Source organism: Nipponia nippon, unplaced genomic scaffold (genome assembly GCF_047370975.1).
Source record: "Nipponia nippon isolate SJK-2023a ecotype South Korea unplaced genomic scaffold, ASM4737097v1 scaffold_1, whole genome shotgun sequence".
Classification (NCBI taxonomy): Eukaryota; Metazoa; Chordata; class Aves; order Pelecaniformes; family Threskiornithidae; genus Nipponia; species Nipponia nippon.
The window spans coordinates 109,441,861-109,464,372 of NW_028262290.1; the positions used below are offsets into that span (position 1 = coordinate 109,441,861).

Here is a 22,512-nt window from a genome sequence, read left to right on the forward strand (position 1 = left end):
ATTGATCCCAATTACAAGAAAATTAACTTACTTACAAAAGCCATATTTATTAGCAGGCAAAAGGCGACAATAAAATCAGCTCATTAATGGAGTAACACACAAGCTTAAGTATAATCAGTCTTTGATGTACCATCTCTTATTGCCTGACAGCAAATCCCAACAGAATTAAGACCCTGTTCAGAAAAAACAATTAAGCACACACACATGTATTTATTGAATGGCTATACATATCCTTTAAATAATACTTCTGCTTTGGCTCTGCTTAACAGCAAAGGACTGGTTGCGCCCAGTGCCAGTTGAAGAAGAACGAGCCTTACTATCGATCTGAACTGGACTGAGCCCATCTCCTACAGAAGACATTTCTAAAGCCAATTTTCCTCTTTCACACATCAACAATGACCCCGAGAACTGCATTCCCCTAGGGCAATGCTTGTTTTATAGATCAAAATTTAACCCATTATGTAGGATAAGACATGACCCATTAGTTACTTGGCTAATCTGCAACTTCACCAAGCATAGTGTCTCTCTTTTGAAAACTGTCTGCAATGTGATTTATGATTTAGAAGGTACATCTTTTCATTCATAATTCAGTAGAGTGAAATGAATGCATCTGCATGTCCAATGACTTGTACTGCTAGCCCACCAGGGAACTGCTGTGTCAGAGATCAAAGTTACACTGCGTGGCAGATCACAGAGACAAGCTTTTTGTATGGGATCATACTTAAATCATGACGCTGAACTTCTTTCCTTAATGGACAAGCAAAGCACAAAAAGTTTCACATAAGGGTATACGGTATGACCCAAGCCCCACAAACCAACCCTGTACTTGCATGCGTTCTGTGGATAGTAACTGCTCAATGAAATGGTCCAGCAGCTCTTTTCCATTTATACCTGCATCTACACAGCTGAACAAGTCCTTTCTTAGCAGAGCTGCCGCAGGAAAGAACTACATCTAAAAATAATTCCCTGATTGGCACTTGCTGAAAACTGGAGAAATTAAAGAGGTAAAGCAAGGATTACAGTTTTCAGCAGACTGTATAGCCACAGTGGTCTGACAACATTCCCTGTCCTCACCCAACATGGGTATTCCCCATCAACGCTATCCCTTTGAAATGCAGGCCGTACTGTTCTTAGGTTTCCTCTCTAGACTGTTTGCAGTGTGTGCCAAAACCTGCTTTAGGACGTTTAATTAGCAACGTCTTTTGGAAGAGTGAAACAAAATATAAATTGTTAATCCACATGTAGTGGCAGAAACCGTACTGCAGGGACAGGGACAGAGGACGGGAGGGTGAAAGAAAACAACAAAACCCCCACAACAACAAGACACAGTAAACTGCATGATTTCCAACCAGTGTCCTGTAGACAAGCATGACTTTGATTCCAAAAAAGGCTGCATGCCAGCGAGAGGTTAAATGACTGCTGCATGTAAGGTCTATCAAGCAAACCGGGATTCACTGGAATACGAGACGCACCAGCACTTTTTTAAATGGGGGGGAACAAAAGGGAGCCAGGAAGTCCAGTAAAGGAGGGTGTAGCAACAGATCAAAACTAAGAACAGAAGAGAAAGATTTTGGGGGGATGGCTAGTAGCATCAGATGAAGCTAAGGAAGCCCCAGCTGTGGTCCTAATACTGGCACAGGCAAACGAGCAGAAGGAGAACCACAAGTGCTCACAAGAACTCAAGGCATGGACTGCTGAAAACCAGATCACCTCCAAGCAGACTCAGTGCTGAGCCCTCAAAGCCAGAAGGCTCAGGTCTGCTACCACTGAACAGATGAAGGCAGACAGCTGAAGTGTGCATACGTATTTCTTTGTTCTAGGACAAAAAAGTAAAAAAAAGGAAAGTGAAAAAAGAAAAAGAAAAAGAAAAAGAAAAAGAAAAAGAAAAAGAAAAAGAAAAAGAAAAAGAAAAAGAAAAAGAAAAAGAAAAAGAAAAAGAAAAAGAAAAAGAAAAAGAAAAAGAAAAAGAAAAAGAAAAAGAAAAAAGAAAAAGAAAAAGAAAAAGAAAAAGAAAAAGAAAAAGAAAAAGAAAAAGAAAAAGAAAAAGAAAAAAGAAAAAAGAAAAAAGAAAAAAGAAAAAGAAAAAAAGAAAAAGAAAAAAGAAAAAGAAAAAGAAAAAAGATTTAATCTGCTTGGAACTCAGCTGCCAGGATACAGTGATGCTGAACAGAGAAAAATCAAACAAGCCACGAAACAAAGCAGGCAACCACCACAAAGTGACTAGCAGAAACAATTCTGATGAAGCTCAGAGTCTTGGCTGTGCTATGATGAGGAGTAAAGCACTGAATTCAACAGGACTACACTGCCACAAGACCCAGAATTAGAGCTGAAGGGTGAGCAATGAGGAAGAGGATCAATAGAAGGTGTAGCAAGTAACTGAAACAGAGGGAGTTATTTTTCTACCAAGTTTATTTCACCATTGATTAATTCATTTCAGACCATTCTGTATGTGCATTTGCATCTTTCAAAAAAGTTTTCAAAGCAAAGCCATTGCCTGTACTGCTATGCAAGGAAAGACACAGGTTTTTGGCTGCATACGTGGGGAAGACCATCAGACAAGTGGAGGAGCTTAACGCTACAAGCATGGTGGAGAGGTTACTCTAAAGAATCCATTTTGCCACAGCACCCCAATGAATATGGAAATCAAAACACAGAGTCCAACTCTCCACTCAGGAGTCCCACCTAAGTAACTATTTCTGAGTCCCGAAGTGGTTTAATCTCTCTCCAGAAAGACACTGCAACACAAAGGCCACATACCTCCATCGACATTCACTTAAATGCTTGAGGAGCACTAACACAGGCAACGTCTTTGGCTGGTGGAGCAGAGTAATAGGCAACATCTGTCTTCCAGCCTTGGTCTAAGAGCTGGTTGTGTCTCCTTGGCACGTCTGCCTACATGGCCTAATTTTCAGCAGGGACACAACTCCACCACAGTTACCTGCAGTCACAGGTTCTCAGCACCCAAAGGCATTTATCTCCTTTTCCTTCTACATAGCAAAGGTGATCCCATAGCACATTGCAAGAACAGTAACTTGTAAAATGTAGGTCTGATTTTGGCGAATATATAATTATATATATAAGAAATACAACTGCTTCATAGACGAATGCAGCCATGACCTCAAGTGAAACATCTGTTCCACAAAGAAACACTGCCGCTGGTACCCAGGAGAGCACTAGAGATATAGTTACCCAGTTACTTGATAAATCACTCAGCCCTTAACTACATAAGAAAACGTAAGGCAAAAAGGAGGGAAGGGGCTGTCAGGTCATTTTTTCTACAGACTAGAAACAACAGAGACAGAAACAATATTCACTCAGATGAGATTCCTGTCTGCTTTGACACAGCTAAAATCTCCTACAATGAGACAAGAGACTTGGCTCCTGTCCTTCACACAGATGTGAAAAAAAAGAGCAGGCAACAGGTGAAAATGGATTATTTCTCAATTACTCTTTAGGTGAAGAGCCTATAAACACCCTCTCTGTGCAAGAACTCAGCAGAATATGGTAAATCCTCCCCCACTTCTTATGGGATGAGAAGTATTTGCTCAGCTGCTCCCATCAAACTGACCCTTCTACAAACCTTCTGCTACCCAATGGCTTGCCATAACCCCAGCCCTCTCTTCTCAGACCCCAAGAGGAAAGCCACCCTACAGAGGGACCCCCCTTGTTGCCTGTAAAGGCAGCAAGTCTCACCACATGGCTTTCTGGCCAGCACATACCCATCTAGAAGTTTTCTCTACTCCTCCTGTAGCAGAACCTACCAAGAATTTTGTCCAGGGGCAGTATACGGTACCTCACGTAGCCATTTTTCAACACAGGCTGCAGGCCTTTCTTTCGCAGAACAAAGCGGAGAGACAGCATAGCTTAAGGCTCTGGCAAAAGTAAGCCATAGACAATCGGTATGATGAGTTTTAACTTTCTGGAGGTGGAACTGTAAATTTCTGATACCAAAAGGAACGAGGACTTCTAGTTAATCATCAGGCCCCTTATTAAACACACGATTAGCTCTTCCTATCTCAAGCTGCTCCCGGTGGGCGAGCAGTCCTACTGCATCTAATTGCTCCTTTGGGAGATTATAAGCAATCTGCTGGCAGGGGGCGATGGGTGTCCATGAATTTGCTATCTGCCCGAATTTAACATACTAATGCATAGCAAATCTTTTTTCTTCACCAAGCCAGTGCAGGATCACGCACAGAGAAGGACGTAGGTACTAATGGCCGACAGTTAAGTGCCACCAAGTCTTTCACAGGGTCTCCTTATCCAGAAAGGGTTAGAAGCTCCAAGATGACTTTGGGGTCAAGTGCTCCTTGATACTGCCCACTGGAGCTCAAACCACGTACAAGCCTTCCTGTCCCACCAACAGGAAGCCAGAAGAAATTGCTTCTCAGCCTTGGATTAGGGTTCTTGCCCAGGACACGGAGGAGTTAATGCTCTGATGAATATTTCAAGTCAAACTGCCCCAACAGGAAAAACTCATGATAAGCCACAACTGTGGTTATTGCATCCTCTGGAAATGAGGGAGGGGGGTGGGACGGTGGGACTGGGTTCCCTCCTCCACCTCAGCCAGAGCAGACAGACAGACAGAGACTGCTCCCCTCCTCTCCTTTCTCAGAATAGGCTGCCTATGCCTGGTCAGCCTCCAACTCCAAAGTCATTCAGAGCTTCAAATCTCAAATTAGGTCAGTCACCTGCTTGATTGCCTGTGAAGGCTGAGATATTAAATTCCCTCTCCCCTCCTCAAGACTCACGCCTAGCAAGTTGAGTTAGTTGTTAATTTGGTAACCTAATTCTCCCCAGGTTATGCATCGGACAACCGATCCATTGAAGCAAATTCAAGTGTTTGGCAAGGCATCTAGTGGGTGGGTGATTACAGCAGTTGGGACTACAACCTCAACAGATCCATCAACATCAAGGGAATGTAGTCCCTTATTTGAAGCAAGGAATATGCCACCTTAAGGGCACAGACTATTGAAGCTAGTTGTGATGTTTTGTACCCTTATTGTTTAAGGCCACAGAGGACCGAGCAATGGTGGTGGGTTTTTGTTGCCTTTATACACAGATGGTCTGATAATTACTGCTGTCTTCCTTCATGCTACAAACTGCGCACTTACGTTCTTGCGTTGAACCACGTATGCAAACAGGCCCTTCCTGTGGCTGCGTGCTGCTGAGCTGGTGGCCCTGGCCTGAATCCAGGTCTCCGTTTCTGTACGGTGCCAGCCATTCAAGGTGCCTGGAAGCGTGCAAAACTATTACGCTGCCCCCCCTCTCCCTCCTCCGTGCTGGCTTCAAATCAAATGGAAGAATAAATCAACAGCTAGATTACTGCCCTAAGCACACACCTGCTGACACTTCACGCGGCTGTAATTGCAATGGGAAAGCTAAGTGTATCATCAGGAAAGCCAACTTAATTAAAAGCAGTAAACATAACAGGATGTAGAGCACAGAAAGTAGCTCCCATCATGCAACATGCCCTGTGTCTAGACTGGGGGGGTTTCCCAGCCTCTTGTACACACATTGATGGAAGTGCTCTCTAAGCTATCTGAATAACAGCGAGAGAAAAATCGCTTTTTATTGTTTTCAGCTCAGAACGTTTTGCAGGTTCTTGGTAATGCAAAATATTATTATTATAGACTGACCACCAAGCACTTAAGGACTTACATTCAAAACCCAAATGAATACAACTGTGTGATAATACAATAAAATGTAATCTGCAAAGGAAGAGAAATGTGTGGAAACGCACAGGAAATTTATTTCAAAAATGGTGAAAAACCACAAACAGAATACAATCAGCATTCTTCTCCAAAATAAGAAAAAGAATCTACCATTCCCATGTAGGGCAGGAACATGTTTTAAATGTGAAGAATAGTAACAAACACTGTTTTTTTAGGTTTACATTAACGTTCTTACACTAATTGAAAATGAAGAATTCAACAGATTTAATCAACATAAATGTGTACACATGCAGCTGTCTGCTCTGTGCAGTAGACTGCTTTCTACGGCAGAAACATATTAGCCCAAAAATACAGCACTTCCATCTGCACATGCTTTTAACATTAATTCAGGTCCTGCTTCAGGTAACAAGAATTAGAAGAGGCTACAAGGTGGCACGTCCCTATGTTTCTTCTGTTCTTCACATATTTGGAAGCAGCAATGGTAGCATTTTCTTCCAGAGAAAGTTTCCATGTTTCTTTCTGGAGGTCTTTCACCTAGTAGCACAACAGTGACTAGTCAAAACATACTTACATAGGGAACCCATGGCTGAGCTCCAATGCAAAAAGTCAGTGTTCAGGAGGTGGAAGCAGGCACAGGCTACGAAGGAGGAGTTTAGAAATCACCACATACACAAGTAGGTGCAATGTTAGGAAATCCGAACCTCACCTACAACTGATACTTGCAAGGGACAAGTGCAGCAAGAAGAGTTTCTCCCACTACGCTGGCAGTGGATGGTATCTGTGGACAAGCTGGAGAGCAGATGATGTCATTTACCTCAACTTCAGCAAGGCTTTCCACACTGTCTTCCACAATATTCTGGTACCCAAGTTCAGACATTATGGTCTGGACAAGCGGACAGCTAGATGGGTAAAAAAACAAACTGGCTGGATGGTGGGGCCCAGAGGGCAGTGGTCAATGGGTCACACTCTCCCTAGAGAGCATGAAGTAATCGCTGGTAGCACCACACAGGTCTGGACCTGTCCTGTTGATGAGCGTGTTGCTGAAATTGGTGATAGAATACTCTCACGAAGTTTGGAGATGGCACCAAACTGCGGGTCAGACAATGAGCTCAAGGGCAGGGCTGCCACTCAAAGATCTAGCCTGGTTGGAGGAATGGCCTGACAGGAACCTCATGAAACTCAAACAACACAAATGCAAAGTCTTGCCTGTGGGACAGATGAACATCTTGCTGGCTGTGGAGCAGCTCTGCTGAAAAGGCTCTAGGGGTCACGGTAGACAGCAAGCTGAACATGAGTCAGCAGTGTGCAATGACAGCAATGAAGGCCAACAGCATCCTCGACTGTGTCAATAGACACCGAGCCAGTGGATCAAGGGAAGTAACTACCACCTTTTGCTGAGCACTTGTTAGACCACATCTAAAATACCACATTTGGTTTTGGCATCAGTAAAAAGAATGAAATTGATCAACTGGAGTGAGCTCAGCAAAGGGCCACCAAGATAGTCAGGGGCTGGGGCACTTGCCCTAGGAGGAGAGGTTGAGGGACTTGCGCTTGTTCAGCCTAGGGAAGAAATGGCTTCAGAGGGACCCAAGAGCAGCCTGACAGTACCCAGGAGAAGGTTACTAAGCAGATGGAGCCAGGATCTTCCTAGTGGTTCAGGGTGGGATGACAACAGACTGAAACAAAAAGAGGTTCTGACCTGGTATGTGGAAAAACTTATCCACCACGAGGACAGCCAGGTAGCAGAGCACGTTGCCTGGAGAGGTTGTGCCATCTTCTTCCTTGGAGTTTTCCCAAGACCCAACTGGTCTTAAAGCCCTGAGCAACCTGGTCTGACCTCCAGGCTGACCCTGCTCTGAGCAGGAGGCTAGACTGGAGGTCTCCTGAGAGCCTTCTCACTTGAGTTATCCTCTGATTCTCTAATCAGTTACTCTCTTCCTCACTACTTCTTTTAGAATATCACATTATTAAAAAATTCAATACACAACAATCCAACAGCATGAGCTGAAATAACGTTAACTCAATACCGGAAAACATCAAAACTCTTTTCTCCCTCTACATCAGCCAACGCTCTCCCTGTGGGCGACTACTTCACTGACCCAGTGACATCAGCCACGGTATTTCTATTGCTGTGGACATGTGCTTACCACTCATACTCAAAAACATTTGTGCTGCTTTATAAACATGCCACAGAGCCTGGAAAGGAGAGGATTAGAAACATGCAGGTTCTAGCATCTGGAATTTATCACCTCATTAAAAGCTCCAGTGTGATGGTAGCTAGCAACAGAAGGAAAAATGAACAGAGAAGACCTATGGGATTGGTCAGTCATACTGGGGAACATACTTGACCCCCAATGAGGGGGACATTCACAGTCATTCTAATCGAACTACCACTCATCAGCAAAACATAAGGCAGCCTTCCCTCTAGTATTCATTCCCAATTCAGAAGTGGAAAAAAACAACTGGATTATCTTAAGAGCTGCTGGCATCTGCATACAGAAGAGGTGGTTTCACAATCTAATGCATTCACTATGTCATTATTCACATTATTGCCAAGTAAGAGAAGTATCTTGACCATCTCTTCTGCCAACCATCAGCACTTCAGGTACATCTAGAGTAAGACTGAGCTGGCTTATTTAAGTGAGAGTAGGATGAGGATCCTTGTAGAGGATCAGGAGTCAAGTCTGTTGAGACAGCTTTAATTCTGAATTGCTCTCTGTACATCCACACAAGGAGATGTATGATCTAATTCTTTAAGCAAAGTCAGGGATAACTTGGCTCACTGCTTTTCCAAAGGATAAGAATTAGACTCCAATGACTAACTCCTTTCTCCGCTTTATATTTGTTCACTTATTTTTCCAGGCCACATAAATAAACGTTTTGCTGAAGCAGAAGGAAAGTATTTAACTGACAGTATCTTGTGACACAAGCAACTAGGACATGGAGAAATGGTTGGTTTGGTTAGTCAAGTAAGTTAAGAGCAGTCTTGCAAATTTCTCTGTATCAACAGTAGAAGACCAATGCATGCCTCTCAAATATCCTGGGGAGCTTTCCATGATGGCTTCTGATCTGAAATAAGCGATATCTTAAGTCAATAGATTCACACAGCAGAGGTAGAAAAGCTTAGCCTTAAGAAATGGAATTGTATTTGGAAGAAACATGCTTGAAAAACTAAAGCTTACTGATGATCCATGAAGGCTAGAACAATTATGTCCACTGGAAAAATAATTTAAAGACGTACTAATACCATTAACTACTTGGACAGAGAGATGTATCATTAGTTCCGTAACACAGACCGCCAACCTTTGCCCTAGCTGTTAATACAGAAAGCATAACCAACAAGTTTTAAGAAAGCTTAAACATCTCTAACAGCTTTTTATTTTTTAAATAATTACACTGGAAGACAGATTGAATCAAAACCCCAAAAAAAACTTAAACTCCAAAAGAAGAGCAGACATATCACTGCAAGTTTTACCCCTCCATCTAGCTGAATTTCCAGTACACTTATTTTGGCACACAGATTTCTTACCCCATGTTCCTCTTGCTTAGCAGACACAGAAGAGATAAAGCATATGGACATGCCAGTCCAGGGATGCCTTGGTCCGAGCATGCCACACTAGATCTGTGAATAGACACGGGACTTGGTATTTCTGAGCTGACAAGCCAACCTTTTCATTATAACACAAAACGTCTCCAAGAGAGACATGACATACTGTCAGCATGGGACTGAAATCACAGGGAAATCATTAAGAAGGATTGCATTGCTGGGTTTCCTAAGTCTCCAAAGATAGTCTCAAGACCAAAGGACAGAATACATATGTTAACCGGGTAGAAAAATACTTCTGTCAGAAAACCAGTGATAGAAAAGAATGGAAGCTATTGCAAACTCATTTGATTAAACATATCTACTTCTTATGGACCGTTGCTCCAGAAATTGTAAGATAAAATAAAATTCATTTCACTACAGCACATCCCAGATCTAGATTTGCACAGGGGAGACACTCTCAGGATGAAGTTACGTATTATGCCTTTAGAGGATTTAACATCTAACCATATGCTAGTGGAGAAGATCCTATTCATGCCTCCTCCCCCACAATATGCAGAATACTCCTTTCCTCCCATTTCACCAGTGTTTGCCAAAAACCGTACCACGCTGATTCAACACTGACTCGAATGTGCTAAAATGAACAACTTTCTGTGGGATGAGCAAGTTGAATTAACTCAGTGAAGGGTCAAACAAGTGCCAAAGCAATGGGACTTCACCCTAAGATAATAAGATTGGTGGTGTGCCGCTCCTCCACCATACAGGTGTGAAAAGATAGCACAGGTAGGGAGCAGCGGGGGATCCTAGACAGCAGAAACTGAAATTGCAGAAGTAACAAAGTAGGAAATCCCAGGCACCGCAGACATCAATGACCTTCCTATCGTTTTGATGCATGCCCCCTTTAAACCTACTGGGCTCCTATGCACTCAAATACCCTCTCTCCCCCTCCCTTCCACATTTCTTTACTTGTCACATGTTATCTGTCCTCTCAGCTTTAGCATCCCCTCAATCCTTATTGTCTTTCCTTAGTGTTTCTTATTCCCCACTTAAACTCATAATCATAATAACAACAATACCATTAACGTGACACTCCTCACCATCGCAACAATCACTGAGCACACGCATCCCGCCCCTTTCCCCTTCCTTTTTCCATTTACGTACACTATCCAGGAGACTGGCAATCGCAACGCGTTTAGGCAACGACTTGGAGAACGGGGTGCTGCAGTAACTACCGCAAACACACACAACTACTAGTAACAGTCTTCTGATTGACCTGACATAGTCAATATACAAGTGTTCCCTCCACATTAAAAGATCTCCTAGACCAACCAATAACCCACCAACACCATAGCCCCTCTCACAACTTCCTTCCTTCCAATGTTCAAAGCCGTGTGCAATTCCAATTAACCTCTTTGAAGGACTGGAAAATAAACATACTGCTTTTCTACAAGTTACTCCATTTCAGCACACAAAGAAAACCGTAAACTAGTTACCAAAAGGAAACCAATTAGAAAGCAACCTTGCATGCATCAGATCTATTGCAGAGAGCAAGTCTCCCCTTTGTACCCCTTGCTTTTGCAGGATTCAGTACATATTTACCTGCAGCATGAAGAGTCTGAGCTAACACCCAATATCTAAGTAGCCACCTCTTTGTATTACCAAGGGAGACAAACACTGGCTGCGAAAGCATGTGGGCAGAAAAGTAAGCAGAACACTGAGGTGATGATGAATAACGCACTCCTGAATGTCTAGGTACAGTGGGATTTTCATAATTTCATAACATCCCAGCATCTTCCCCACATTGCAGCAAAACAAAATAAAATGTAGGTGGAACCAAACTCCTGTTATTAGCACGCAAAGAAAATGAACTTATTTAAATTCACCCATCTGTTCTGGCCAGCCATTCATGAGTAATTCTCAACATTTCAGTCACCTGAAAAAAGACAGCGAGTTCTAGGCACAAACACTTCCTAAGCAGTTAATATTCACGATCACAGACGATTAAACCATACCGTGTTTCATTCTTTCAGTGAGCTTTGTTTCTCACCTGGCTTCCTGGCTGCTTTTTGTCTCTAGCATTTCTCTCCCGTTTCTGGCAGATGAAGTGGAGGTGGAGAAGAAAGGGGAAGAAAGTTCTCGGGTAGTGTAAGGATTACAGTTATTTCCTATCCTTCAGCAAGGAAGAGTTTCAGGGAACAGATGACCTAATGCTGCTACCTACTCCTCCACCCCACTTTATTTTTTTTTTTTTTTAAACTTATGTTTACAGGTGTTTGCAATTCCAAAGTTATACAACGCAGGGACAAAGTTTAGTACATTTATCTTCTTTTTGCCCCCAAATCCACAGGGAAGATACCTCCCACCCACACATTTCTTCCACCTTTTTGTTGTTGCTGTGGGCAATTTAAAACAGAGAATTGCAATTCAGAGATCCTCAATCGTGCACCTACAGGTCACTGACATTTGTTCACACCCAAGCCTGATGTGAATGTAGATGCCACTCATCAAAAGGACAGTTATGCCACGGATAACAAATCATCCCAACTCCCTAAATGAAACAACAGTATTAGCACAGGGACAAACTTACTTTCAAAGCATTCTTGGTATTCTGCCTGATTACCTGCCCTTGTTCAAAACAAAAGGAGAACTATCCTTAGATGGCTCTACTCATGTTTCCTTTCAGCTTTCTGAAATAAGAGCTGTTTAAGATCTTGCATTTTGTTTTCAATTGGAAAGGTCCCCTGGATTGGGTGGTGAAACGAGTCTGTAGACTTTTTTTAATAAGGAGAAAGGGAAAGAGATGGGACACAGGAAAGGCAGGAAAGTTTATTGCATCTTCATTTTTAGATTAGAAAAAGTCTCAGAAAGTTACAGGAAAAGTATAATTAGTGAAAGAACAACACTCTAAGAGCCTACAGAATCTAATTCTGTCTTGCGCACGAGAAAACGCAAAAAGGAAAAAGTGATGACTACTTACATATAATATGTAGGATATAATCCTTCAAAGTACCAGCAATGCTTTTTGGCCTCCGTACACTACAAAGAAAAAAACCAGAGTATTAATATTTACATAGGACAATGTACAGTTATAAATACAAGCATAGAGTATTTATAAATACTGTGACTTTGAGCAATTAGGAAAGGTTTCTATTCCCAAAGATTTCCCAATTCTGATACACACAGCAACCGGGAAGTCAGTTCATGTGAATGGCAGCGTGCCCTACCAGGGTTCAGACCCCTCACGCAGGGCTTTGTCTGCGGGGCCCCGTAGCTTCCCCCGATTCACGAACAAAGTCAGTACATTCGGTGCAGACGGAGGATCCAGCTGCATGTGTGCCCTGGCAGAACTGCTGTCTTAAAAGGCCACAGAGAACTTAAGAGCCCATCCGTGGTTATAGGCACTTAAGAGACCTCCAAGGCATAACCAGTCTCATGGCACTATGCGTATGACTACACAGTAAATTCAATAATTCCAGGGAATTATTCATCTTTCTGGAAGTCTCTGGCGTACAGAGCCAGGCTCAGAAAGGAGCAGAATGGAGAACCCATCCATCCCATCTCCTCTTCCTACAGCTTGGAAATAACTCAAGTGTTCATTAAAGCACCGGGGAAAGGAAACTGCTTTCTGCAGCCCAGGGGTATTGTTCTCTTTTGCAGATTGCCAGCGGATCCTTGTTAAAGGACGGCGACAGGCATTTTCTCAGCATGTGTGTGCAGGCAACGTGGGAAGTGCACATCGTTACGGGCACTGCCAGAGTACAGACGGCAGCTCAGAACAATAGCGGCGCTTAAAAAAGAAAACCAGATGTCAAGCCCAAGCTCTATATACAACGCACAAAATATTTCTGCGTATCCCGCTGACATCGCTAGCATAAAATGCCATCTTCATCGCAGATGTAGCTCCCGGAGCTCCACCACAAGCTGCATTATCCAATCACACACAGCCAGGGCGTTGTGGGACATCCTCCGCAGAGCAGCAAGGAATACCTTGATGGGGTTTTAGCAACAATTCCGTCTCCTGCTCACACCTGACACCCAATGTCAGAGAGCGCTCAGCACACCGGTGGTGCTTGGATCATCCTTCATGTTCACTTGGCAGCTCACCTTTAAATAATAGCTCGTATAAGTTTATTAGCCTCCCCGAATCCCAGAATACTAAATGAATCCAGTTAAGACAAAGACAAAGTGTTTTTAGATCCCCGACTCTCACTCCTCATGAATAAGAAAGGCTGCAAGCTCTTTAATGAGCATCTGATGTGCTAAATCACAGACAGATCAATTACAGCCCATGAAGACAAACTGCTATGGATTAAATTGTTAAGAGCGGTACAGAAGATGGGGAGAGATGGAGGAGGAGAAGATCTGTGCGATCAGGCCTTTCCACTAGTACAAGAGGCTCACACCAGTCTCCAAGATGCACAAGCTTTAGCTTCTGTTGAAAGGACTGGAGCTTTTTCCTCAGGATAAACACAGCTGAAGCCTCATTTCCCTCTCATATCGATGCCACGGTGCAACCAGTATATGCAGGAGGGCTCCACAGCTGCTGCTGGAGCAAGTGGTGTTCAAAGATCCATCTCCACATTTGGCTGTTCCCCTTTTTTCCCCCCCCCTCTCCTTCAAAGCTTCCAACTTCTTAACCCTTCCTTCCAAATATTTTCATCAGCTGGCTCTTTCCTCTTATGCTAAAATTAGAAATATGTCAAGCTTCTCTCCGTAACACCCTGCAAACATATATGCACTGTAAACCCAGCAGGTCTGCTGCCAAGTCAGTGAAAAATACTCTGGCTCTTCACCTTCGAAGGCTGCAGATCAGCAGGCCCTGGCTAAAATCCCAGCGCCTGCAGGTCAACCCCTTGGGAAGCCTCATTGCAGAGTCCAGCTTGGGGTGTATGCTGTTAAAAGTTTTTCCTTCCTGCTTCTCAACCAATATGAGTCACCACTTACCTCAACAGCCTTAAAGCCTTCGTCAGTCTCGAGCATTTTAATTGATGTTTTCCCAGCAATGTTTCTGAGCACGTGGCGCCTGCCCACCCTTTACAAGTGTAAAGGGGACATTTATATTCAGCACTCATTCTGCTCGCCCTCCTCCCCGTATTTTAATCCACTTTACAAGTTCTAAAATGAGTTGGGAAGATTCCTCCTTCCCACATCTCCCAAGCTGCAAGATTTCTGTTTCTGCCTCTTAACAATTCTCTGTTTCAGACAGCCAATATGCTTAGTGCTGTCACAAGAAAGGCTCCAGCCTGGGAAAGTTTTGCAAGTAACAGCTCCTTCCAGCTTACAGGGCTTAGATACCTGCACTAAAAATCCTTCAGTGCCTTCAGACTTTGCTTTTATATGGGCCCTGGAAGAGCAGGTACCAATCCCAATTCTGCCTTGTTTTAATATCACAGCACTATAAATACCGCATGGCAGTTGTTCAGCTCTCCTACACTGGGATCAGGCAAACAAGCAAGTGGACCTCAAATGTGAGCAGCACAGCCGAATCCAACACACATGACATGTCAAACAGATTTACGCACGCAGGGCAAACCGCTGCGGTCCCTGCTCGATTAAAACTCCTACCAATCTCCATGGCAACTTTACGCCAGTAAACCCCGACATAAAGCGGGCGGCTACTAACCACCGTCTCTACTGCTGGTTAGCAGACCTTGCAGGAATTCACTGCCAAGAATAAGATGAGAATGTCATTACCTCTAAGGATTTGAGCCTCTTTAGCACTCAGGTACCAGAAAGATGAAGGGGGTAATCAGGGCACAGATTAGTTTTTCCCCATCCCACACACATCCTCTGAAGCAGGCTATGATCATCCGTCTCTTGCCAAGATCCAAATTATTCTTTTGAGTGGTACCGGCCTCTCAGTTAAGCTGGTGGAGAGCCATACAAGCATGAGAGGGGACGTACGCCGTCAGCATCAAGCTCTCATCCTCACAGAGCCTTTGAAGGATGATGTCCTTCTACTTGTTTGAGACTATTAAACCCTCAAGAAACCACAGCTGGCAGCAACTTGCTGCAGTCCGCAAAACAGCACAAAAAGAAGATTACTCGTATTACTGCAATACAAAAGGACCTCAGACATCAGGGTTGGTGCCTGCTCCGCTAGCTCCTGTACAGAGACGGGCTGTATCTCAGAGTTTCTAACAAGCATTTGTTCATGTCTTTAAAAAGCCATTTACCCATTCACTAAAAGCAAAAAAAGTGTGCTTATGGTTTTTAAACTAAGCTTAGGTACGGCCCTGCTGATGTTTTCAACTTTTCTAGGAGAAGGACTCTGCACATTTTGCCTATAAAATTCCTCCTTCTATGTCCTTTAAACAGTTTGGCACAGCTATAAAATATAAATGCAACAGTACATTCATTTTTTAAATAAATGATGCAGGTCTAATTGGGTATGCATATGTAATCATTAGAGAATTAATGGTATGTGAATTAGCCAGATGCTTGAATACATTCCTTAAGATTGCATATTTGGAAAGAGGAAAAAAAAAAAACCAACAAAACAAAACACAAGACTTGTTTTTTTGTTTGTTTTTAAATAAATCAGCATCTGTCTTGTAGCCTGTTTTCTTTGACAGGCTGCAGCAACGCAAACTGCAAGCCGTCCTTTTCTGTGGCCTCTAAATTCATTCAGATTTCCTTTAAGAAAGGCAACGTGCTTCCTGCCACAGATTGAAACTGCAAATGTTACTGCTGCTAGGAGGAACAATGAGAAAGAGAAGTTACTAAAACCTTAACCAAAGACCGGTTTTGATCACACCATAAAATACAGAACGCGAGTACATATGTATGCACATGGTGTGGGGGAAGACAGAGCCGGCAGCCTGCTCACTGAATGTCGGATGGTACTCTACGGATCATTAGCTATGCTTTGCAGGATTTGCAGAAACACTATCTCTAGCAGGAATATCCTCCACATTGGACATCATTATCTTTCAGTCCACAGGACAGTAAAAAGAAAACAGATCTGATCAATTAATTACTCTTTGCAATCAAGGGAGCAGTAGATTCACACCCAGCGCTTTTATTGGAGGTTTGGAAAATAATAATAAAAAAATAAAAACAATTACAGCCCCATCTGCAGGCAGCAAATACTTTCCGATATGAGTACAGTCCATACCAATGAAAAAAGCAGCCTCCTGTGGACAGATGTGTTTGTGGAGGGCAGGGGGAGGGCGATTGCTATCTGTACACTGGAGGGACATTCAGAGCGAGTTTGTGACACCTGCTCAAAGCCAGATTCTGTAGGAGGCACAGGTCTGCTATTGATCACAAAGTCAGTGAAACCCTACCAGTTATCAGCAACCGAGGGTGTGGCTCTTTCTTCTGAACCAGACAAAAAGCTAGATGCTACACACAATTTCCATTATGTATTACAGTTATAAGGATCCAAATAGGTACATTCAGAAGGGAAAAAAAGCAGAAATTTAACTGAGTGACCTGCCATACTGATATGACAGAAATGGCTCCTAGTATGCTGGGATGACTCCCGTAGTGGCTGTTACCTCCCCTTCAGCTGGGTATATGCTACATGTTAGTAGGGTGCAAGTTGATCCAAGTGTCATTCCTGTGGCTATAGCCTCTGAGGCTCTGCTAGGATTAATTCGCAGATGCACAGGAAGAAAGAGTTAAAAGCATCTAAGACACAGAACAAGGCCTCATCGTTTCTGAGCTTCACACAATCCTATTTCAACATACACCCAGAATCCTGTCTTCCACACAGCTAGATCAAACTAGCAATTGAGGAAACGGGAAGGACAACACTTTTCTGACCATATGGCTCCACAGCATCTGAGAAACAACTGGCTATGCCTGCTGCCTCTGTTATAGAAGGCCTCTTGCAAAACTCACCCGTACACATCTTTCCCAGTTTTACTGGTCGCTGCACCTGGCAAGTACTCGATCGAGCCCAGACAAAAGGATGGGGCAGTCTACAGTGCAACTCCAGACTAAATAATCAGTTCCAGAAGGCACATTATTGTCTAGGAATCACAATGTTTTATAGGATCTGACCTTTAAAATTGTATCAGTTCTCAGAACACTATCCATTTCAGTGCCTAGACAAGAGCTGAAAGCATTATGGTACAAGCTGCTCATTAGATACGGTGCGCTGAAATCAGAAGGACTTTTGCATGCTGCAAGTTTGAAAGATTGGATTTGCAGAGACAAGAATATGAGCATACCACTCTTCCATAGCCAAGAAAAGGGCAAAATATCATCCATTAGAGTTAAGAGACAACATACACTGAAACTGAAAAGTGCAGCCTAAGGGTGAAAACAATTTACTACAGAAAATACATTTTGCTTTAGCCTTGCCTGAATCCATCAAAATTCATCCTTACTTCTTCCCTGGTGATGCTAACAGCAGAGGGTAAAAGTAACCCATCTCCAAACTATTCTAAGAAACTGAGCTCACAAGCCATGTTACCATTGATTTCAACAAATACTCTTGTCACAAAAGACAGAAGCAACTCTTACTAAAAACCCCAATTATGTTAAGGTATTTTTATTTACTAAGGTAATGAGGAAACAGCAGGAAACTCTTCTATAATAGGATGCTGATCCTTTACCAAGCTTTCCCTCCCATGTAACAGTAAACAGAACAAATGCTATTCCAGATATACAGTTGTTTCATCAAGACCAAGATTAAAAAGTCGTATAACTCGTAATAGAAGGAATGATTTTCATATATTTCAGAAGGAGTTGTTTCTGACCAGTCTTTCTGACTGTTCTCTAAGAAAGAGGGCATATTTCCCATATAGGATTCTTAAAAGAAGCAACTTTTCCATCTTGAATTAATCAGTCTGTGTTTTGCAACAGTAAAAAATTTCAGCACAAGCAGCTAATTCTTATTAGTTCTTCTGGTGCTCTGAGCACATACATTAATCATCATATTTTTATTTAGCATTAACGTGGGTTTAGCATTCGATAGCCTCCCCATCACAAAGCATTACTTTCCATTTAGATCGATTAACCTTTCCCACAAAAGAAATACAAATATCCCTTCCATGCAATTTCATTTCAGGAGCCTGACTCGTTTATTTTATATATATATATATATATTGGTTTTTTTTTTTTTTTGGCCACCGTGCAGCAAATTGCAAATGCACTTCAGTCCTAGAACGATACGATTTCAATTGAATATAATCCTTCCATCAGTCTCCCAGGGCGGGGGGAAGGAAGGAAAAAAAGGAAAAGAAAGAGACCCTCATTTTTCAGAGCCCACAAGAGGCAAGACGGGGGCCTGGCGTCCCTCCCGCCCCGCCCCGGCCCCGCCGGCTCGGGGCGCCCTCAGCACCGCGGACAGCGCCCGCCGCCGCCGCCGCCGCCGCCGCCGCGCCCGCCGCACGGAGCTACACCCTCCGCTTCCCATAGGCGCTCCGGGTCTAAACCGGTTTGGTATCACAAATGGCCTATCTAAAACCTCACCCGCCATACATCCCCTCACTCGGTTCTCACCCGCGCAGCAGTCGCACCTACTAAATAGCTCGCGGCATACGTGAGCGCTAATACGAGGCGTTAACGGCAACAATTGACTGCCGTGGATGGAACAACTCTATTCCATCTGCAAATTGTTTGGGAAACCGTAGTTATGATAGTTATTATTGTTATGTGAAATATCCAACTTGGATCTATATCAGTATGTCAAGCCAGATGCTTATGAAAGTGCCAAGAGATCCTCAACACCAGAGGAGGTTAGGACTTGCTTTACATTCTTATTTCTACACCCATGAACATAGCAACATTTGTACAAACGTAAAAGCTGGGGGGGGTTTAAACCTTCCTGGTGGAACTGACCTTACACTGAAAGTTCTAATGGCAGATCCGCAAGAAAGCATGAGGCATGCCACATATTGAAAGCATTTTCCCCCAAGAAAAGCAAAAAAGATTCCACATCCCACCAGAGTTTCTGCAGCTTCAAGGGGGTAGCTGGAGCCTTTTTTGTTCCAACTGGAAGGAAACAGATGTAACATTTTCCCAACTCCACTAGAAGCGGTTGATCGATTCCAAATGGTATTGGGCAGGTTCCACGGCTCCAAAATTGAATTTAGCTTCTGCAATTGTTCTGTTTCCTTTTATGTGTGCATGAGAAATACAAGCAAGGTTATTATTTGCATTCTTTAACTACAGAATAAGTCATAAGTCACCTTATAAAACAACCCATAAAGTAGAGCATGTGGGGGGAAGGGATCATTTGTCAGGAATTGAAAGGAAGACCATGCCAAGAGCGAGGATACTCACTAGTTCCACCCTCAGTCTCTTTAAAAACAAAACAAACGCTAGTTTTTACAGCTAAAAGGATTTGGTTATACAATGACTTTTACTTTTAATCCTCTAAGGAACCTAGGTAACACTTTCAGTGTCATCATCAAGACATAGATATCAAATTTGCTTTCCTTTGACTAAAAACTGGAAGCTTGGTTCATCTCCAGCCCTAACCCTAGGCAGGCACTTACTATCTTGAGTACTATTAAGAGCAAAGTCTAGATTTGGGGTTCCCCTATTTTTTTCTAAAGCCATGCCAGCATTCATTCCCTTCAGTTCACGCTGAACTGGCAAATTTGCCCGTTTCCTATGTACATTTCATTCTTCCGCTTCACCATCCCAAGAATGAAAACAGCCTTTAAATTACCTAGTACTTAAATCCTCAGGGGCCATCTTTCATCTCCCATAATAATAAAACCAAAGCAAAGAAAGACTGAGCAAAGGAAGATGGATTCAGAATTCAATTTTCTCAGTCATTTGCAGCGCTGACAAGACCGAGGCAGCAACAGCATTGTGCTACAGATGCTGGTTTGTTGAGCTATGACAGCCCATCAAAGGCTGCAGGAGGAGAGATTTCTTTGACGGTCGCCAGGACTCAGGGCAGTTGCTTTGGGAGTTCCCGGGCTTTGTTCTGTTGATGTTATGCATCCCCCACGCGCTCATTTGTTCCGCAGAGAGCGGGCGAGAGAGCTGACAGGACAGAGCGCAGCTGCATAATCACAGCAACTCTTGCTCCCCTCCCTACTACCCTTATTTTTCATTCTTGACATTTAATCCAGTGATGCACACCTTCCTCAGATCCTTCTTATGAGGAGTCATTGGAAAGCAAAATATTTGTTTATTCAACTACAACTTTTCCTTTGTCAGTTTCCCAAGCTATTTATTCCAAAACTGCAAATACTGGACCAAAATCCTTTGTGCTTTGAAGTCCTGAAAACATCTGTAACACTGAAGGCAGCAACTCCTCAGTCTCAAGAAACACAATGCAGAGTCCATGACCAATCACACACCCAGTGCAGGGAACAAAAGAAATCGATGATCATGAAATATTATCCAAGTGCTGTTCCCCTGTAAGGTATGCAAGGCCACCGCAAGTCCTCACCTTCAAGAGCTTATTCTAGAAACCCATCATGGTTAGCGTTAGATTGTTGTTAGGAGCATCTGCTCATTTTAAATCAGATTACACACATCATGTGTGTATTAAACAAGTGAGCATCTGAATATAGTGGAGATTAAAGAGGTTACCTTGGAAACATTCTGATATTTGAAAACCAGTTTCTAAAAAACCCCGGCAAGCCAGAATCCAGATACTTCTTTGAGAAGCATTTACTTCAACACTCTGCTGGGGGAAGCTTTGTTCTTGGTCAACTCCCACCTGCTTAACAGTGAATTGTAAGCCCCGCTGTCAGATGCTTACCTACAGATACTTCCATTAACAGCCATCATTACTGTGTCGTTCACATCCTCACAAGGCGTCTCAGCCTCTCAAGGGAAAAGCACAGATGTATAATTTATGATACAGGTCCAATCTGGTTTAATGACCAAACTGGTACTGGAGAAACAGTTCTAAAGGAAACTTTAGTTCATTTCATCCAGCTACATTAGACTAACTACCTTGAAGTAAACACTGAAGCACAGCAAAGGTGAACACGGTCCGGTCTGCAAGGCTAGCTCATTGAGCAGGGCTGCACTAATGTGAGTATTAGAATGCTGAAATACAATCATCTCCACGTTGCAGTCCAGAAAACCGTTTGCTTTGGGATTCAGTTCCTGGAACACTGGGAGGAGTTTATGGGTTTGGGTTCATCCAGGCTAATAATCAGGTTTTTCTATTCTTGCAGTCTATTAAAGTTCCTACCAATTGGCAGCAAACACATGTCTTTCTCAGGCCAAAACTCTCCTCAAACAGAGAAACAGAAGAGTCTGACTGGAATTCACATTTGCTTAACAAGTCAATTCAAACTTTCAGGGGGATGCTCTGTTGTGGCTTTTGGGCAGACACTCACCAAGTAGACTGAAACATCAATGCCTTTTAAATTAAACTAAGAACCTAAACTGACTTCTACTCAGACAGTCCAATACACTGCCATAGTGATAGCATATGATTATTAAATTCCAGTGAGACAAATCAACAGCTGTACCTAACAACTACCTACTTATTTGAGCAGGAAGAAATACTAAGCATTTGTCTTTGGAGTATTTCCCATGAAAGGAGTAGAATAGCAAATAAATAGTCAACCCTTTCTGGCAAGTAATGATGCCTACTAATGGCAAAGCGTTTTTCCAAATGAAGTAACTTCCTACATAAGACCATAACATTTGCTTTTCTTCTATGAGGAGCCTGAATGTGCCTGAACAATAATCTCCAATGTTCCAGCTTGTCAAATTTCAACATAATCCACTAGGAGTCTTGACAAATCTCTTCATTTAAATCAAAAGTATACCCAGCATTTGACATTTTGCTAAAAGGATCATTTCTTTGGTTTGAGTGATCACCTGAGTTTTTCCACATTCAAAACAGCTTCCTGAAAGGAGAAGAAAAAGAAAGAAGAAAAAAAAAAAAAAAAAAAAGATCTACTGCAGGTTCCAAAAATGACTGTCTAGATAGAGATACTGGATACACATAACCAGTCAAATTCAAACAATCTCTTGGTATAGAAGCCATGTCTTGGCTCATACTGCTTTTCACCCCTTAAACCACCCACTTCACAACTTGATGAAGGACATGCTGGATGTGGGTAGCTTTTTCCTTGCCTCCTCTCTTGTTCAATCAGTGCATGCCCCTGGCTCAAATATCCATCCATATATACGCGGATTTTCTTGGGACCCCATCAAGCTTTCAGCTTCCTTTAATAACAGTTAAAATGCCAGTTTCCTAGTTATCACTGTTGGACGTCTAATTACCAATCACCAGTCTCGTGGGCTGTGGTTCATCTGATGATGTGTTCTCCTGCTTGCAGATGATAGATCATATTCGTGGGCAGGGAAGTTACTTGACAAGACACAAAAAAAAAGTTGGGATGCTGCAATGAA

At 42.8% G+C, this 22,512-nt stretch overlaps 1 protein-coding gene across 2 annotated transcripts in view; it reads right to left on the reverse strand.

The window, feature by feature from the left end:
* VOPP1 (VOPP1 WW domain binding protein) overlaps nt 1-22,512 on the reverse strand; it is a 64,477-nt gene that overhangs the window by 9,666 nt on the left and 32,299 nt on the right. Inside the window, exons 2-3 of one of the 2 annotated variants that reach the window (XM_087766509.1) lie at nt 12,194-12,252; nt 9,202-9,294 (exon numbers count right to left, since the gene is read on the reverse strand). In XM_087766509.1, the coding sequence (XP_087622635.1) occupies nt 9,202-9,294; nt 12,194-12,252 (152 nt within the window). The remainder of the gene's footprint in view (nt 1-9,201; nt 9,295-12,193; nt 12,253-22,512) is intronic. The other variant, XM_087766518.1, reaches the window with a different exon arrangement.